Source organism: Drosophila mojavensis, unplaced genomic scaffold (genome assembly GCF_018153725.1).
Source record: "Drosophila mojavensis isolate 15081-1352.22 unplaced genomic scaffold, ASM1815372v1 contig_136, whole genome shotgun sequence".
Taxonomy (NCBI): Eukaryota; Metazoa; Arthropoda; class Insecta; order Diptera; family Drosophilidae; genus Drosophila; species Drosophila mojavensis.
In genome coordinates, this window is record NW_025318667.1 from 4,054,160 (window position 1) to 4,074,041 (window position 19,882).

Here is a 19,882-nt window from a genome sequence, read left to right on the forward strand (position 1 = left end):
AGTATATATACTGTATAACAGTTGAAAAAGTTTGTCGAACTTACCTGATCTAATTTCAGTAACTCCTCGGGCGTATCGGGTAATTGTCCTAATGTTAAAGGTGGATTTAAATTAACTTCTTTACCTAAAGATCTAACTACCTCCTCGCGATTATATCTGTCAAGTGTTATACAAGTATTATTTATTATTAAGTTTTGGATAGTTCTCCCGTGGAGCCTCACCTATCGGCGAACACACATGAAGCCGGTATCAGTCCATGCACCGTGTAGGAACCAGCGCGCACCAGAATGCGAAACTGATCGCGCCCGTTGAGCGTCTCCTGTTTGATCGACAGGATGACGGGGCCGAGATCCTCATCGCTGGTAAAGTAATTCCAATGCTCGGTGCCATAAAAATATTTCTCATATGTCTCCTGCTCCACAGAGATTAGCTCAAAGGCGCCCTGCTGATCCCACTGCTCCTCGATGGTCGTTTTCTTGCGGGGACTTGGCGTCGCCTCCGAATCCTCATCGTCCTCATACAAATCACTGCATTCGCGCTCCAAGTACGCATCACTGGCACTACCAGCCCGTATATCCTCATGCTCCGAGTCGCTCTCGTCCCAGATTGTGTGCGGTGTGGGCAGCGTTATCTTCTGGCGCGAACACTCGATCCAATAGCCGGGCGTGGGCATCAAATTGTGCGGATACTCCTCGCAAAATTCATCTAAAAAAATCAAATAAGAATTTAGTAAAACTAAACTATTGTGGGAATATAATAAGATAAGGTAGGATTGGGGCTCTGCTATATGTTTTTGGTCTTATAAGATAAGTGGAGAGAAATAAACGGGTTTGGCAGAGCTTTAAGCTTTCGACTTAAGAGAAATATATGAAGAACAGCATTTTAATTGATAAACTATTGGAAATTGTAATACAGGGCTAGCTTTTTTGTTCGAGAGGAGCAAGCGAGACTAGTGATGGTACGATTAATTATATGATACATAAATATCGATTATATTGCTTCCATTAACGATCTAATTGTATCGCGAAATGGATTGCGATTAATTGAAGCCATAATCGATTAATCGAATCGAGTAAATATATTCATTGACAGATTATTCCGTTCGCCTGTGTGTTTGTACGTTGATCCATTTGCCTGTCTAGCTGTTCATTTGTCCGTCCAGCTATCCGGTCGTCTCTCAGTCCATCCAGTCGTACTACTAGACGACCATTCGTTCCTGCATCCATTACTCTGGCTTTTATCCGTTCATCAGTCCGTTCATGCTTTCTTACGTACGTCCATCTATCAGTCTGTCTGATCGTCCGTCCGTTAGTCCATCCGTCCGTCTGCCCGCTCCTCAGTCTATCCGTTCGATCATTCATACGGCTATCCATACGTCCGTACATCTATCAGTCTGGCGTTTATTCATCTATCCGTCCGTTCATTCGTTCTTCTATTCGTCTATCCATCGATCGTTTGTCTCCCGTTGGCTTCCCGCTAAAGCTGTCCAATTCATATCTCTCAATTTGTCGTGTGATCTCATAGTATTTAAAGATATTCACATAGTTATTATGGAGAAAGACCATTTGGCATTTGAAGTGCATCTTCGAGTGACTTCGAGTCGCACTTTAAATATTGGCAAGTGAGCATGGAGTCCTCCCAGCTGTAGAATCGACACACAATTTCATAGTTTAAGTGCAGAGCGTATTAATGCCCACTAATTGAACATTCTTGCAACCGATGCCTGCCACAGCAATACTTGAGAAAGTCACTCGGATCCTGTGACCAGCTGCTACCGACGCAATTGTAATCCCATTGCAATAAAAGACAGACAGAGAGGGAGAGAGGGGGAGGGGGAGAAAGAGAGAGAGAGAGAGAGCCATCATCTGTAAGTTTCACTTCAGCACCGCCCACAATTGCTGCAATAGACTTAACAATGATTGCAATTGCCTTTTGTTATAGTTGTTAACAGAGCTTGAGCGGCATGACCATGCATGTCTGCGTCTCTGCCTTTGCCTCGGTTTTTGCCACTTGCACAGCTGCCTACTTTTATCATCCTGCTCCAGTTACTAGCCCCGCGCCCTGTCCCAATCCCTACTTCAGATCCTGCCCTTGCTGCAGTCTGCTCACGTCCTTGCCTCAGCTCGAGCTGCTCCCACATAATCCCTGCCACCTGCTGCTGCAACAAATACAGTTCCTGCCTTTGTTTCCTTTTCTCGATGCAGTTCCTGCTGCCACTCCTGTCCCTGAGCCAGTCTTAGTCTCAGTTTTTGCTCTTGAGCTAGTCAATGGCCTTGCTCCAGCCGCCTGCTCTTGCCTTTGAGCTACTTTCTATCCCTCTCCCGCCTCCTGCTGCTTGCCTCTTGGCCTACCACAGAGAGACGAGTGAGCCGCAATTAAAATGCCACAGAAACTGATAGGGCCACTTGTAACTGGAAACTTTGGTTTGATAAGCCAATAGTTTCGACACTCAATAGGCGCAAGGACACGCTTATATAACATATCTAGTATATATAGAGTATTTGATATAAATCGTGTAGAGTAGGGACAATAATTTTTCGCTAAATTCAAGTCTATCTACTCGTCAACTATATTACGCTTGGCTATAAAGCTGTTATACAGGTTGTTAGAATATTGTACAACAGTGTATATATTTTAGTCTAAAGTTCTTTCTTACATTCCCAGACTATTGCATAACAGTTAAAGAATAAATTTTCATTAAATTTTTTTATTTGTTAAGTGCGTTAAAGCTATTTCACATTAATCTAAAGACATTTTTAGACTATTGTGTAACAGTTCCAAAATCTTTTTTGGCTAGGTTTAACTATTCGTTATGTTGAAATGTACTCATATTTCAATATGTCCGAAGTAATTAAAAGTCTTCAAACTTGAATCGAAAGTTTTCCCTTATATTGCTAGAAAATTGTATGACAGTTTTAAAAACTGTTACATAGACTTACTTTCTGATCAATTTTGAATGGAAATAGTTTAAAAAAGTTCGTGGAAAACTTAGAAAGAATTGAAAAAGTACTGGACGAGCAGATACCCTGTAGAAAGCTTGTTCAGACTAGCTCGAGAATTCTTAAGACTATACGAACTGATAGTCATTAAAAGTGTTATATGCCTTAACTCTTATTCGATCAACATGGCTGGAAGATACTCTATTCGTGAGGAAGCACAAAAGGTAGTCAAGGGCTGGAAGAGTGCATTGGACTCTAAATATGTAGAGGAATTTAAAGTGTTATACGTGCAGACAACCTTTATATACTTATATTGAACGGCAGCAAAATCTATATGTTTAGTCAGTGTATGCCATGCATTGTCTAGTTTTGATTACAGGGTATCTCATTGTTGTCAGTCAACATGGCAATTAGCTGAGGTGTCGGCCATGGAAGATATATACGTAATATATATGCGAAAGTCTTGCTAGAAATAATTGCTAGAAATACACACATACAGAGAGAGAGAGAGGGAGAGAGAGAGAGAGAGAGAGAGGGGAGAGAGAGAGCGAGCGAGAGAGGAAGAGAGAAAGTTTTCGAACTTAGTTTTTGACAGAGCAGGATTTTCTGACAAGACGTGTGCATGTGTGTGTGTGTGTGTGTGTGTGTGTGTGTGTGTATGTGAGTGTGGCAAGCTGTTGGCTTTGCCACAGTTGAAATGGCAGACCCGAAATTGCTGCCATGCTAAATAATGTAGTGCAATTCAATTAAAATGCAAATACCGCAAGAGGTGGGGCTGGTGGGGCTGGCCGGGCTGGTCGGGCAGCAGCTGGAGCTGCGTCATTTGAGCCATAAATGGCGCAAAGTTTTAACCACTTGATTGAGCTGCAAATTTGATGTGGCATGCGGCCGCATGTTGGCCCCATATAAAGAAGCTGCTGCTGTTGCTGCCGCTGACATGCGTGGCAAAGTTGGCAATAAAATGCTCTGTGTGTGTGTGTGTGTGGCAGCAACTATGATCTAATTAAGGTTCGCGTTTACCGCAACATGTAGCAGACGGCATGTAGCATCTAGCTTGTAGCATGTCGACTGTAGCTTATGCCATGTTATGCGCCGTCGTCTGCTGCTGGCTCTTGTCTGCTGTCTAAAAGCAATGCGCACAGCTGCTGCCCACGTGCCTAGGGCGCCCACACAGCACACACGTACACACACAGAGAGAGAGCGAGGGCAAGACAGTCATAAAACAGCAGCAGCAGGAGGAGTAGTTGCTGTTGCCGGAAACGGAAACGCTCATGAAGCTAGACTCGGGGCTTGACGCTCTTGGTCGTCTGCCTAATTCAAATTTGAATAACTCGCAATGTGCGCCGCTAAGTAGGCTATGAATTTTGGCCACTGCTGGCGCGGCTGCTGCTGCTACTCCTGCTGCTCCTGCTGCTCCTGCTGCTGTTGCTCATCTTGTTGTTTTCGTTGTTGTCCATTTTGCGGCTGTGCTGCACGCTCCTTCTTGTTAATGCCCTATGTGCCACGCACACTTACGCAAAAAGTAAAGGTTTATTTTAAGCCAATTTAGCGGCAGAAAGATTATTTCTGCGAGTGCTTAGTCGAGCAGCTGATAGGCAGATAGATACCTCTTAACGAGGTCACTGCTATGGTTGTATGGAGAAATGGCCATAGTAGTAGCAGTTGTAGTCTTACCAATAGTATGAGTAGGGGAAGTATAAGTAGTAGAGTCGGAACAATATTTAGTAGTAGTAGTAGTAGAATTAGTAGTTGTATATAGTAGTAAAAATGGTAGTAGTATGTACTAGTGATAGTAGAAATATGTTGTAGTAGAAATAGTAGCTGTATGTAGTAGTAGAAATAGTAGCTGTATGTAGTATTAAAAATGGTAGTAGTATGTACTAGTAATAGTAGAAGTATGTTGTAGTAGAAATAGTAGCTGTATGTAGTGGTAAAAAGAGTAGAAATAGTAATAGTAATAGTAGGATTGTGTTTTAGTAGAATTAGTTGTAGTATGTAGTTGTAGAAATAGCAGTAATCTTCGTTATAGTGGTAGTATGTAATGGCAGAAATACCAGTATAATGTAGTTGTCATAGTAGTAATAATAATAAAAAGTAGTAGAAATAGTAGTCACAGTGATATGTATTGTCGTATCAGTAATAGTAATAATAACAAAACGTAGTAGAAATAGTAGTCATAGCAGTAATAGTAGTATATAGTAGCAATAATAGTAGTATATAGTAGTTTTAGTAGTAATAATAATAGAAGGTCTAATAATAGTAGTAGCTTTAACAAATAATAGTAGAAATCGTAGTCATTGTAAAACTGTAGTAGACATGTTGTAGAAAAGGCATATTTCATTATAAAATAACATATCAAATTGATCAGCCTGAAAATGGGAAATTAAAATGCCCCTATTACGCATGATTTATTTTTGCAGGGTATACAAATGCCACGTAAATGGCACCCAAACATGCGAACTCTCATCTCATATCAGATATGACTTATATATTTGCAATTCGCTGTCCATCGTCGATCATACCTTTGCTCTTTTCCCTTTACAGGGTATTTCATGAACTGCTCGATGCTCAGCTCGCTAGCCGAGTTGTGTAACCGATTCCGGTCAGATTTCTGCGTCACGTTGCATAAAAGGAAGGAGCGGGGGCAAATGGATAGGCGGGTGCACAAGACTCTCCTCACCCTCTGCTCCACCCCCATCCCCGTTATTCCTTTTTTTTTTGTTTTCTTTTTTTGATTATGCCACACAAATTATTTGTTCCGTTTCGTATTTTTTTTTTTTTTTTTAAGACCAGTTAAGCCACAGGCAAAGGCGTTGCCGTCATGACCATTTTAGGCAAATTGGATTTACGTAGCACTCGCTGCACATACGAAAGCGTCTCTGTCTCTGCTCTCTCTCTCTCTCTCTCTCTCTCTCTATTCGACTGTGCCTTATATAATATAGCGCGCCTCGCTTAGCTGTCAGAAACATAAATTTTCGTTTGATTTTCTTTAGGATTTCATTGAGCTGCCCGCGGCAGTGGCTAAGAGATTGCAGCTGCAGTTTACCTTGCGAGGGGTAGAGTGAATAGATGGTGGAGCAGGGGGGGAGGGCGAAAGCCAGTTAAACAGAGAGGGATGGTTTGAGAGAATCTTAAAGTCGATTGTATTTCGTTTAGGCTGTAATTCGATATGATCCATTTTCAATATGTGACAAAAATCAAACTCGTTGAACTCGAGGGCAATCGAACGATGGGGAGCGGTGGGGGGGGGAGGAGTAGGAGATGTGCAGAAGGCGGTCTTTCATCATCTATAGCCATTCCGTTGATGGCTTGAGTATGCCGGCCTACAAATCTCTGGGCTGGCATTTCATTTGCCATTTGTTTGGCTGTCTATCAGCTTTGACACTTTTACGCCACAATTCGCCAGCGCCGTGGAGCCCGCCTCCAGCCACTTGTCTCGGAAGACGACAGAGCATTAAACCAATTGGCCATTACACCATGCTCCGTTGCCCCGACACCCGAGACCCGAGACCGAGGCAGCTTGGCCAGGACTGGGCTTAAGGGTCGTCTATCAATCATATGTCAGCAGCAAAAAGAAAGAAAGAAAAAAAAGAAAAAGAAAAATAAAAAATAAAAATAAATATCTGTGATGGGCCGATGACGATGACAATGTGCGCCGCTTGTGCCCACATACCCAGCGAAAGTTATCGCCCACCAAAAAGTTATCGAGCTCTCTAATGTGTGTGCGGCCCCTATCGATGGCCCGGTCGCAATTTGCATTTGACGTCAGCTCTTAATGCGTTTTGGCGGTTACCCATGCTAAAATCACAGCAGCAAAAAAACAGGCCACAAATTGAATCTCTAAAGTGCGTGCCCCAAAGCAACGCACGAGTGTGTGTGTGTGTATGTGTGTGTATGTGTGTGAGTGAGGGGGTGTATGTGTGCGTGGGTGCATATAATGTTCAACAAAAACAATTTTTATGCAAAGCCTGGGAATTATATTTAGCTCAACTCGGAGCTGTTATTGATACCCTAACATTTTACACAACACAACAGAGAGAAGCAATCAAAAGTGTGATAAGCCTTACATTTGCTCTTTTCAAAAATTTATTATTTGTTATGCATAAGTGAACCGCAGCAGAGAATAGCAATCAGTTCTGTATGTGATAAGTTCTATCTGAACTCAACTCGCACAAATTTCGGCTATTACTTTATTAAACTTCTTAGTTGGTTTTAGCAATACTTTTCTGAACCACACCAAAAAGAAGCAACCAATAGAATGATAAGTTCTATGTGAGCGAAAGAACTTTACTTTAACATTTGTTTTTAACTTCTTCGTTAGCTGCTCGCTTTAGTTATTCATTTCAGAATATAAGAAGGGAGAAGCAAACAACAGAGCCATAAGTTCTTTGTAAACTGCATATGGCTAATAAAACGTGACTTTTATTTTTCTTAGTGTCTCACTTAGCTTCTCGCTTAAACTTTTAAGATCTTGTTTTACATTCTATTCTGCTTAACTTATCTATTCTTTTTTTTCATTACTCACTTCTCACTGCTTTTATTTTCCTGCGCTTTTTCATACGAGCTTCTCTCATTGCATCGTTTGCTTCTCACTTTTTCAGTGATTTCTCGCCCATTTTCTTGCTTTCCTGATCTTGGGCTAAGTCTCATGCTCGCTCTACTTTGAACTTATTGTATTGCTTCTCTCCTGTCTTCTGCTACAAATTGCAGCAGGCTTTGCTCTCTTTTTTATAACACTTCAATCACATCGCAATCAATATCCCATTGCTTCAACTGTCATGGCTTCAGGCCTAGGCATATGCCGCTCGACTGAACAGAGCTCAGTTTCATTTTAGGTTTCGTTTCGTTCGTATTCAAAAACACAAAATTTATTTATTTATTATTTTTATTTATTTTTTTTTTTGTGAAATTGTGGAAAATACATATATATATATATATATTGCGATTTTTGATGGCTCAGGTGAGTTGCGTTGCGCATTGCACATTATGCACATCTACATATATATCGCGTTTATTCAAGGACCATTTCGAAGCTCGAACACATTGAAGACGTTGGAGTTATAAATCAGCATACTACCATACATAGATCGGCATCGATGCACCACTGACAAGTTACTACACAAACCACATTTGTTGTGTTCTTAATGGTTGACAATAAGTGACACAGGTCTTTACCACAATCCTTGACTAGATTGAAAATGAGAGGGGTCTTTCGCGACGACAAACACTTTTCCGCCATGTAAGTATGAGACGCCTAAAATGCTCTTCACAATTAAAGCAGCGAACTAATTGCAGTCAGTGTTGAACAATAACTCGATACTGTTGTTTAATGGTTTTTGGATTCCCATTCAGCGTTGAATCCAGTGCAGAAGAAATGCCAAAAAAAAAAAAAAAAATAAAATCAAATCTGAAAAAAACTTCTTCTCTGCTATATAAAGCATGAGAAGAACATTGCTGGGCAGAGCTTTAAAAAAAAGAACAGTTACTGAATTATGTATTTAGTGTGAGTGGCACTTGAAGTGCGACTCGAACTCATTGTTGAATTGACTGCAGAAGAAATGTAAAAAAAAGTAAAATCAGATCAGAAAATAAAATTCTCTGCTATGCAAAGCATGAGAAGATAAGTGTTGGACAACGCTTACAAAAAAAAAATATTTGCTGTCTTTTTAATTATTTAGCATGAGTGACATTTCGAGTGTGACTCGAACAAGTCTATTTCCCCATTGTGTTGGCCAAATATTTTGACGTGTGCGCCGCGTCAATTTGCTCGCGTTACGTATACGCCGCATGCGGTCGCAATGCTAACTGCAAATCAATCGGCAAATGGCCATCAATTGTTAATTTGTGTGTGAAATGCGAATTGCAGTTGGGGCACGTGAATCGTGAGGCTACAAATGACAAGTGAATGGCAACGGACGCACAGCACGCGAGCCACGTAACGCAGCAGTCGCCCTTCCTGCCCATCTGTTCGGTATCCCAACGGGGCTCAACTGCATCATAGCAGCTATATGTCAAATTCCAGAATTTCGTTTATTTTTTTCTTCTTTTTTTTTTTATTTTTATTTTGGCATTGTCAAAAGTCTGTCAAACTTGATTTTCATTTGGGCCCACAGCGTACTGTGTGCGATTTTAGCTCTAGGACTGTGCCAGCAATTCGACTTTCTTTTGGCTATGTAATTGATTTCCTAATTGAAATGATTTCTCATATTCGTTTCGCTCAGGTATTGGCATAGCTTTGAGCTAGCGGTTTCAATTGAAATTCAATTGGCGTGAAAGCGCGAGTATATCACAATTGAAGCTGAAGCTTGACGTGGGGAACGGCTCGAACCGGCTCGAATATCGGATTTTATATGTATGCAGATAAATATATGTATATATACATTCTTATATATGCATATTTTTATTCTCATAATTACTTAATTATCATATGCATATGCAAAGAAAGTATTTATTGAATTGTTTATCTGCATGATTGAACTTAGTCGTTCTTAGTCGATCCATCTGTCCGTTTGTATGAAAGCGTCGATCTCTGGTCCTAGAAAAGCTACATACTTGAAATTTGTTGTCCTCACATAACATGCGCTTGACGAGTTTGTTTCAAACTATCGATAACTGTTGCTGCTTTATTAATATCGATAAAAAGCCTTATGAAAAGTCAGTTTTCAAATTAAATCTCATACATCTTTGGAGCTAATGTCTCCAAATATTGCATATAGATTTATGTGTATTTTATAAAATTAGATTTTGATTTAAATTTTTTCTTTCTTAGGGCTTGATTAGATTTGAATATGTTTTCCGATGTGAAACGGTTCGCTGTTCACACATTCTGAATTTCACTCAACGCAAAGTTTCCATACAATGAATAAATATGTGTTTGGCTCACACATGTGAGCTGTACTCCATTTGAGCCGGTCGAAACGGTTATGCATGCCAGCACACACAGATTTGCCCGTTAGCTGCATTACTTTGCTAATTATTGATTATGTTGCGGCTGCAAGCAGGAGTTGTGCTCGAGTTTCGAACTGGTTCGATGCACGGGCCGAGCCTTTTGTGGCGCATAATGTGACAGTCGGGGAGAGTGAGCCAATCATGCAGAGATTCTCTATTTCCGGCGTCCTTCAAAGCATTTTCCGCTTGCACAACAGCTGGACTGCATGTGGCATCCACTGGCTGTGGTTATGACTGTGGCAGTTGCCGCTGCTGCTGCCGCTGCTGCTGCTGTTGCTGTTGTTGTGGCAGCTGCATTGACGCATTGTTGGCTGGGTTTATTTGTCCGTTAGATGGCCGCAACAACGCGACGACGCGACGCTGCTTTTATAAGCAGTTGTGGCAAAAGAAACAAAGGATGACCAACAAGGATATAAACGACAACAGCAATAGCTGCCACACGGGCACATGCCGCATGCCACATGCCACATGCCACATGCCACACCCCCTAACCAGCATGCACCAGCGGCTTCGCTCTGGCTCGCTAACGCTCTTTGGGGATATGGCCAATGGCCAACCAATGTGCATGCAACACGCTGTTGCCGCAGCAGCAGCAGCAGCAGCAGCGCAGCAGCAGCAGCTGTTGCAGGTGCAGCTCAGCTCAGCTCGACTTGTTTACGCTAATTATATTTTATGACGCAAGCCAAACAGACCAGGCACAGGTCAAATGGGCAAAGCTATTTTCAGTTGCAGAGTCGAGTCTCTCCGGGCAGTGGATGAAACGTAATACGAATGAATAAACAGTAATACGAGTGGATAAAAGGAATAAGAGCTAGCTTAAGTGTGCCAATTCCATTTGTTTCCGCACAAAAAACTTTCAGTTTGAGCACAGCTTAGACACGGCCTTCATATGCAACAGCTTCTCACCGATTTGCTTCTTGTCGAAGCAGATAACTTGTGCCAATTCCATTTGTTTCAGCATCAAATATGAAAGAAGATTTATTGACGTCATTATGTGCAGCGAAATGATTGTCTAAATTTAATTGGCTATAGTTTAGTGGTACTGAAAGTGTTCCAATTCCAAGTGTTTCTCAATAACATATATTTAGCTTCGGGTTCTGCTATGATGTTGGGGGAAATAGGAACATATTTCAGTTCATTCATAAATTTTGCAGTTTAATACAGTGTGCCAATTCCATTTGTCCTTGCAACTAAACAGTTTAGCTTTATAAGCTGACTTATTCAATTTAATTTTTAAGTGCACCACTGAAAAAATGCGATTGCACAATTCGTTTTTAATGTGAAAGAATATATTCCAATTCCATTTGTTTTTGGCTCTTAGCTCTTGGCTCTCTGCGAGTGAGATTGTGTTAGCTTTTGTTTATTGTAAAAAACAACGTTTCAATTCCACTTGCTCCTTTTACTACTTATTGGCTTAAATTTGGGAAATATTTCATAAAGTCTAGATCACGTAATGTGTGTTTCAGTTTCATTTGTTTCATCGCATTATTTAATTATTATTTAAAGCTTTAACTGTTAGCTGTTTCTGTTCCATTTGTTTCCATACTACATTATGTGGTGCTACTTTTGTGCATTTGCCAAATGGCACTGTCGAACCATCTAAAAAAATCTTGAATATTTGTTAATTTGTTATTTGGATTTTTGGCTTTTTTCGGGTTTAGCTTTAGCTTTGGCTTTTTTTTTTTTGGAGTCAGCTGTATCGCATCGAGGCCATCAATTTTGTTCATTGCATGAGAATTAAGTGCCACAATCCTCGTCATTGTCATTGTGTCGATGGTGCGCAGGGCGGGGAGGGAAAGGCAGGACCAGAGCTTGGCGACAAGTCAAGGAACACATTTGACTTTATTTTTTTTTATCTTTGCTTTCTATTTGAATTTGTTGCGCATCGTTTCGCATTTCGTTTTTATTTTTTTGTTTTTGTCTGTGGATGGGGGCGTGATTTTTAACGCATTTTTTATTTATATTGTTGTTGCTTCTGCTGTCTTTTTTCCGGTTTGATTTTTCTCCAGCTGCTCGGGCCGGGCGCCTCGCTGCTCGGCTCTCGCTGGCCCTTGGCTAAATATGTATATGTCTGCCTTTTGGTTTATTTGTTCGCGCTGATGCTCGTTGAGCCTAAATGGAGGACACTTGAGGCATCATTAACGATGTCAATGCCGACAATAAGGTCAGCAAATAAACATTATAAACATTAGCATGAAAATGCAAACTGCTCACGGTCACGGCCTGGTCAAGTGGACGACGAATTGAAGAGAGGAGCTTCCCTTTCCAGCCTCGAAAGTTGACCCAGAAGAAAGTTGACTTTCTATTCTGCTGCTGCTTATTTGCATTTGATGCTCGATTGCTAATTGTCTGTGTGAGCGGGGCTTAGCCCCAAATGGATATTGGATTGAAGCAGCAATTGCCTGCCTTTGCCTCCTGCCCTTCGCACTCCTATCCGTGGACTCCCAATGGCGCCAACTGCTGCTGGCTTGTTATCAATGCTGTATGCTCAGCCTCACAGAGCACAAAGCGACGAAGTCAAGTGAAACAACAATAGGCAATCGAGTTGATGGAACGCCCAGAAATCAAACACCAGTGAGGAAAGCCAACAGGGGGATAGAAATCCAAAACTGCGCACTTGTAATACCTTTTCTATCTAATTCAAATCAGATTTAGACGTGTGGAATTGAGATTTGCATGCAAGGAACACACGGAATGGAAAATCACAAGTAAACATTCAACAAGCAATGCAACATTTTGTATTGAGATTCATGATATAGTTAGAAATAGTTAAAGAAATTCAACAATCTGGGACGAGTGGAATTGGGTTCTTTTTTCGTTTAAGTAGTTAACTTTACTCCACAGCAAGATTGTAAATCGACTTGAAATATTTATAAGCACTACGAAAGTGTTCGAAAGGCCAATTGGAACATGTGGAATTGGGATTTTCGTAAGCAGCTCCAAGGCACTGGATTAGGAGTCCCGAATTCAATGCTGGGGCTTACAATATTCAAATTAATTTAATTTGCACTTTGGAATATGTGGAATTGGGATTTCAGTAAACGATTTGTAAGTGCTCAAACAGTTGGCAGGAACATCGGGATTGTAGTAGTTAGACGTAGCAATCTGAAACATATGGAAGTAGAATTGTTCATAAAAATTTCACTTACAAATGTTTCAGATAGCCTAGTTTCAAATAGTTGTTCTTTTGCCATTTGAGCTATCTGGAACATGTGCAATTGATATTTTATTAAAGCTCAATGGCAAGAGGGAATGTTGGCAAATGGAATCTACATCTGTACAAATGGAGCTTGAACCATTCAGAAGATCACCGGGAATAAGTGGAATTGGAATATTCAAAAGCAATATGGAACATGCGGGATCGGAGGTTGAGCAACATGTCGAATTCGGCTCTTAAATGGTGGGGAACATGTGGAAACGGCCCGACTTATCCGGAACACAGGGCATTGAGATGCATCGATACTCAGCTGTGTAGAGGCGGAACAGATGGAATTAGAATGGCCAAGAGCACAAATATTCCCACATGAATATGCTTACAGCTAAACAATCCAGAATCGATGGGTTGATTATATTTGCCAGGCAACAGCTCGAACGAGCTGTCAGCCCTATCTATGGACAGCTATGGGACTATTTGAATTATATCAAAGGTAAACTGAGCTGAAATTCCGTTGTTGTCGCTGCGGAGCGATAGATGGAATACGAAATATACTTCAAAGGGAATAAATTCGCTCGCCGTTTGCCACTTGAAAATGGTTGTGCATACCAATGTGACAAATAAAAAGAAAAAGAAGTGTGGGGGAGAGACAGAGAGAGAGAAAAAAAACCAAATACGAAAAAAACGAATGCAAACTGAAGAAGAAGAATAGGAAGAAGCAGAAACCCTTCAAAACTCGATGACAAAGTTGTGATAACCTTTTAGAAATAGGGCAGCTCAACGACGGCTCCAAATACAAAAGGAAGGCGAAAGCGAGAGTGAAAGCGAAAGCGAAAGCGTAAAGAGGCGAAACGAAAAGCGTTTTTCAATTTCCAGTTCGGCAACGTGACCGAGTTTTCCACGTGCGATTCGACTGAGTTTCGGCTTAGGTGTGAGTGTGTCTGTCTCACTATCTGTGTGTGTCTGTCTCTGTGTCTGTGTGCGTGTGTGTGTGTGTGTGGTTGAGCACATTTAGATGATCGCATTAGCAGCATTTGGCGGCGTTGCATTTGATTTCCATTCACTTCACTGTGCACTTGCAGAAATTCGCCTTCTCGTTTTTCCTTTCCTTGTTCACTTTATGCTAGTTTCACTGTAGTTTCGAGCGCCGCGCTCACTGTAAGAAGTAACACCAAGCGATTTAGCAGACGCTTTGATGATTACAATTTACAGCGGTCGCAACGTTCATTTCTGATATTTTCTTCTCTTCTTATTTTTGTTTTGCTTTTCCTGTTTCACCGTACAGTGGGGCCTGTCAGTTGCATACCATTCGGCCTTAAAATCATTTGTGATTAAAAACTTGAAAGCGAACTGTTGCGATTGAAATCTGAGCAGCGGGAAGCTAAACACAGAGCATAAACATTTCTCGCACCAAATTTCTTTTATTATTCATTTGGAAAACTCGGCCAAAAATACACAAAGATTAAAGCTGGGAAATCAAATACACGAGAGAGATTCAGCGAGCAAAAGTAGAAAAGTAAAAAAGAAATCAAGTAGATGATAAAGAGGAAGAAAAATAATGTGGAAAAAAGAACTCAAAGCTAAAATACTGTTGTGGGGAGTGACTGACTGCGTAATACATGTCCACAATTCAAAATCTGTGTCTAGGACTTGCCACGCCAAAATAGAGAGCTTGTATGTCCAAGTGTTTATATTTTCGTAGCTTCAATTCCAAAGACATATAATCCTAATACTCCATAAGACGGGGGCTACCAATGGATATATGTTCGAAATAGCAAAAGGCAGACTGAAGGAAAGCCGGACAGACCCAAGGACAATTAGAACAGGCTGTCGAATATCGGACAACAATGGATACACTGGCGAAAGCCAATATACTCCTTAAGCTTTGTGAGCGAGCATGAAAATTAAAACTTGATGCGGACTTAAAACTTGGCCAGGTCTAGCGCAAACGGCTGCAGCTACAGCTAGAGAGACAGTGCGATAAGGCGGAACGAAAAAGGGGAAAATTGGAACAGGAGAGGTTATTAAAAGGGGGTGTGGTCTGCAGGTCTGTGTACGAGTACGAGCTGGACAGTAAGCTGGTTTGCCGCTGAGGTCCGGCATGCATTTGCATAAATGTCAACTAATTTTGTTTTCAGCGCTGTTTGCGTTTAATCAGAATGATGATAATGCTGGCGAGCAGCTTAACACACACACACACACACAAGCACAGAGGCACATGTACCTAGGCACACACACACACACATACATTCGGGGTCACTTCAAAGTTAGTAGACGAAGCGGCATAATTCGAGGTTTGTTGGCAAAAAATTAACAACAAACTTTGAAGGGCAATTAAGGCGGGCAGAGGTGAGGCTTAAGATCAACAGAAACAAACAGAGTCACCCACATACCAGCACACACATACACACACACACACACACATAGCCAGGCAGCCACACATAAAATGAAATTTGTTAAACTTTTTCGATTCAAGGTTTTATGGGTCATAAAAATGCTGTTAAAAAAGGGTCAGACATCAAGTTCAGTTAATGCTAGACAGTTTCATTAATATGGACATCGATAATTATCGATTTATAGCTGATTTTAATAGCTACAAGCTGTTCCTTCTCCTTTGTCATGGAAAATAATCGATGCTACTCTATAAGTTGTAAGCCTTTCTGCATCTAGTCTTAGCTAAGATATTTATCGATTTTAAAATGGAGGCATAGAATATAGAATTTTCGTTTATTTCTATTGACAACGCTTCACATCGACACTAGACTAACGAACAAGTATCTAAAAATATGTAAAGCTTCTCATTTCCTATAATCGATATATATCGATAGCTTGAAATTTAATATGCATTGATTTATAGTCTAGACAAGAAACAAGCTGAAGTCATTTATACGCCAAATATTGACATCAAATATTTAGTCAGTAAACCAAGTCTCTAATTGCCTTCAGCTAATACCACCTTAATGACACAAATCGATAATTATCAATGCTTGTTTATCAACTCGGGGCTAAGCAATTTATTTTTTTTTATTTATTTTTTTTGATTTCTATGCTTGAAACTGAAATCAATTGAAATTCAATTTCGATGCTAATCATAATATATACAATATATTTGGCATGCGATATATCTATCGTATAACCAGTGTCGACGTCGCTTTGTAGCGCTCACTAAAAATTCTATGAGACATTTTTACTATTAGATTAAAAAGGGACTTCAGTCAAAGCAGGGCGAACGTGAGCCTAACGCGCGCAACATTCTCTAAAGCTCAAAATGCAGAAGAACAAGAACAAACAACAACAACAACAACAACCACAACCGGCAGCAACAACAACAACCCGCAGCAACAGCCAAAGTACTTATTAAGAAACAACAAAATCTTGAAAGTGAAATACTTTGAAAAAATTGTGTAAAGTAGAAAGAAGCCGACAGTTGAATGCCCTATGGAAGTAACATGAACATGTTAACAGTCTGTTAACAGTCAGCTGTTATGGGTTAACAGATTGAAAGTAGCGGCATGGCAAAATGTTAGCTTAATAAGCTTATAGTTAGTTGATATAGTTAGTCATAGTAGATCCAATTATTTTACCTGACTTTGCTCGAGAATTTTATAATTTTCAGTTAAAATTTGTTTGGAACATTGCTTTAATTTGGATTTCAAGTTCAGGTAAGTATAGCCTGATCTTAAATCAGTTTAAATAGGAAATCGAGAGCAAATCGTTCTATAAAGAAGCTGAGGGAAACCCATAGAGAAGTGTAAGTATCAATAGCAGTGGGGAAATATCAAAAGACCGTTATAAATTGATATTTTTGTTTTTGATTTAATTTCAGTGGAAGGTTTGGCATTTTGTAAACAACTCCAGGCCAGCCCAGCCCAGCCCAGCCAAGCGCCACGCCCCACGTCCCCTCGCATTGTGTGGAATGCGCTTAGCTGCGCATAGCTGGCTTGACTTGCTTCAGTTAGAGTATATGCCCAAAAAAAAAAAAAAAAAAAAATTGAAGAAAACCCTAAAGAAAATGAGAAGATGCTGAAGAAGAAATGGGAGCATATAGTACGGTGCGGCGGTAAAGGAAAATTGGAAATTCATGTTGACAAGTGACGCAACGACGAGGCGAAGCGACGCGACGCGACGCGACGACGTCGCTGTCGGCGTTATGTACGTGATGGCAATTTCAATTTTCGAATTATGCGCCAACAGCAACAACAACAACAACAGCAACAACAAAAGATTGAAGAAGCGAAGAAAATTATTGAAATATACTTTTTTCTTTGTTGCGAGCGTTTTGTTAACACAATTTGCAATGAAATGCAACACACACACACAAGCACACACACACACGCACACAATGAGTGTGAAATGGACAGCGTTCAATGCGTCGTATACGTAATCAGCAATTAAAGTTGATTGCCTTGAAAGAGTGTTGGACGTTTTATGTAGCGCTCCCAACGCATTATACATAAATTATTCATTCGCATTGCATTCATGTCACACGCATCCAACGGCAAGCAGCAAACCCTAATGGCCAGATGATGCTGCTGCTGCTGCAATTGCTGCAACAGTGGCTACAAATTGTATTGCGGCTAATCAACTTGCAAATCGTCCAATCAACTTGCCAGCCACAAAGTGTCCAATATTGTGTGCACACGTTCTACACACGCTCTGTGGGTGGCAGTGGGCGTGGCAGTTTGATTGATCTCTCTCACGCTCTGAGTTGGTTGGCCAATTTGAGGCGCTGCTGTTACCAAAAATATTTGATTATTGCCTTGATTGAGTTTCGATTTGAGGTTGATTTGCAGCCAACCATTTCAATCAAATTCCAATTCAAAAACAATTTGTTGCACCTGCCAGTCGAGGTGACCAATTAAGAGCTAATTGAAAAGAATTGATCAGCAAATAAAAACTATTTGATGGATTACATGGCTTCTCGTTTCATTTGAAAGCACCATCAATGTGATTATGTGGGTGGCTCAATTTCCATTTTGGTTGGGCTACACAGGATGATGCCGTGGCGTTCACTGTAGAAATTTTCTGGTTCTTTACTGCTGCCTCCCATTAGAGATATTGCATTGAGATTAACAATCACAACGAAAAGTGATTCGGAGTTGCGTTACATTTTTTGCTTGCATTTTCCACTTTATCTCGACAATCATCATCCGTCTTCTTACTTCAATCTATCTTATTCATCGCTCTACTCGAATGAGATTTTGGTCTCCTTTGACAATAAATGAAACATGAACATGATAACCGGATGTTATCGAGAACTGAAGCCTATATGATGATTGAAGCATATATTACTATCGAAAATCATATCATTCTTTATTCCAATCATAAAATCTCCTCTCAGCATTCATTCAAGAGCTTCAATTTGATAATAACTAAAATATGTTTCATTCAAATTATCGACAGTTTATCAAGAATCGAATCGCGCTCACACAGCTATCGATCACTTCGAATTTCCCTGTATGCCAGGACTGAATTGGCTCACCGTCTTATACACTCTACTTATTTAGCGAATATATTATGGAATATATAAAGCTTATATGGCTCATATTTGAAATGTCAACAGTCGAAAGTTTAAAGCCCATCGAGAGATATGAAGTTGAGCCAGACGCGTTTAGTTTTTCAAACAACTGTCAAAGTGCTTATGAATGGAGCAGCACATGTTTAAGGACATACTTAAAATAATATCTATACACACATACATACAAATATGTGTAGCTGTGTGTGTGTGTGTGTGTGTGTGGCGAAAAGAATATGTCAGCGAAGCGTACTCAAAAGTTTTCAACTTGCAAAACTTTTGCCAGAAATTGACACAAAATAGCTGAAATTCGAGAATATGACACAAGTTTCTGTCAATTTCAATTGTGTGAGTGTGTGTGTGTGTGTGTGTGTGAGAGAGAGAGAGAGAGAGTGTGTGTGGGGGTGTGTGAAAGCGTGGCATAATCACTTGGGATACATAATGCAAACACATATAATTCCTCGTACCTGCAGCATGCGATTTAAGATTTTGTCAATTTGCTTATGCGCGACAAATCGCATAAGCCTTGCCATCAAGTCGCCATATAAAAGAAGGGCTGCGAGAAGAAGGGGACGCGGGGGGGCTGGGGATGGGGTGAAAAACTTTCAGCTGGCAGCTGCTTTTCTTCTCCCCGCTGGGGCCCTTGCGGCTTTTGCTTTGTGGCAGTTGCCTTGCGCCTCGTAATGAAGTGCTAAATTATGCTAAATGTGTGCGGCGAAATAGGATTTGAGCCATGTCAGAAAAAGGGGCCAACCAGGCCGAGGGGGGCGTGGCTAGGCGATGGCGGGCTGACTGCTGACTGCGGTGAAACCCTATTCAGGGGTTAATCAATATTGCTGCAGTGCATTGAAATCTTAATGACTCGAAAGGGCTTGCCGACATATAAATATAAATACAGCTACCAAATTGACTGTGATATGCGTGCAAGCGGGGGCGCACTGTACGCTAGTTGGGCTTATGCGCCTGGCATTGCGAGCGTGCGCTCCAATGAATTTTGAATTTTGAGTGCGTCATTCCTTCAATAACAGCAGCAGCCGCAACAGCTTTTTACTGGTTGAAGCGCTCAGTCCACCCCATCCTCACTCGAGCCGAAGCGGGGAGGCACACTAAAGCGCCTAAATGTATGCAAAGTGAACTAGGGCGCTAGCTGCAGCCGGAAATTGGTTGCTTCCGTCGCTGAGCCATATCCCCTGGCCCACTTCCTAATGCCTGCGACAAAATCCCCCACTCAGCACACATAACAGACCGAAAAAATTGAGGGCTGAGCGTGTGCTACACTGAGTATAAGTATAAGTATAAGTATAAGTATAAGTATAAGTATAAGTA

General features: G+C 40.9%; 1 protein-coding gene and 1 long non-coding RNA gene across 5 annotated transcripts in view; one reads left to right on the forward strand and one right to left on the reverse strand.

Moving 5' to 3' along the window:
• LOC6585339 overlaps positions 1-19,882 on the reverse strand; it is a 150,413-nt gene that overhangs the window by 10,022 nt on the left and 120,509 nt on the right. For all 4 annotated transcript variants that reach the window (XM_044007318.1, XM_044007320.1, XM_032732829.2 and 1 more), the window contains 2 exons: positions 222-705; positions 45-156 (listed from right to left, as the gene is read on the reverse strand). In XM_044007318.1, coding sequence (XP_043863253.1) covers positions 45-156; positions 222-705 — 596 coding nt within the window. The remainder of the gene's footprint in view (positions 1-44; positions 157-221; positions 706-19,882) is intronic.
• LOC26527185 lies at positions 7,802-8,515 on the forward strand. The gene is made up of 3 exons (XR_001448965.3): positions 7,802-7,899; positions 7,960-8,178; positions 8,235-8,515. It is a non-coding gene; the product is annotated as an uncharacterized LOC26527185 (long non-coding RNA).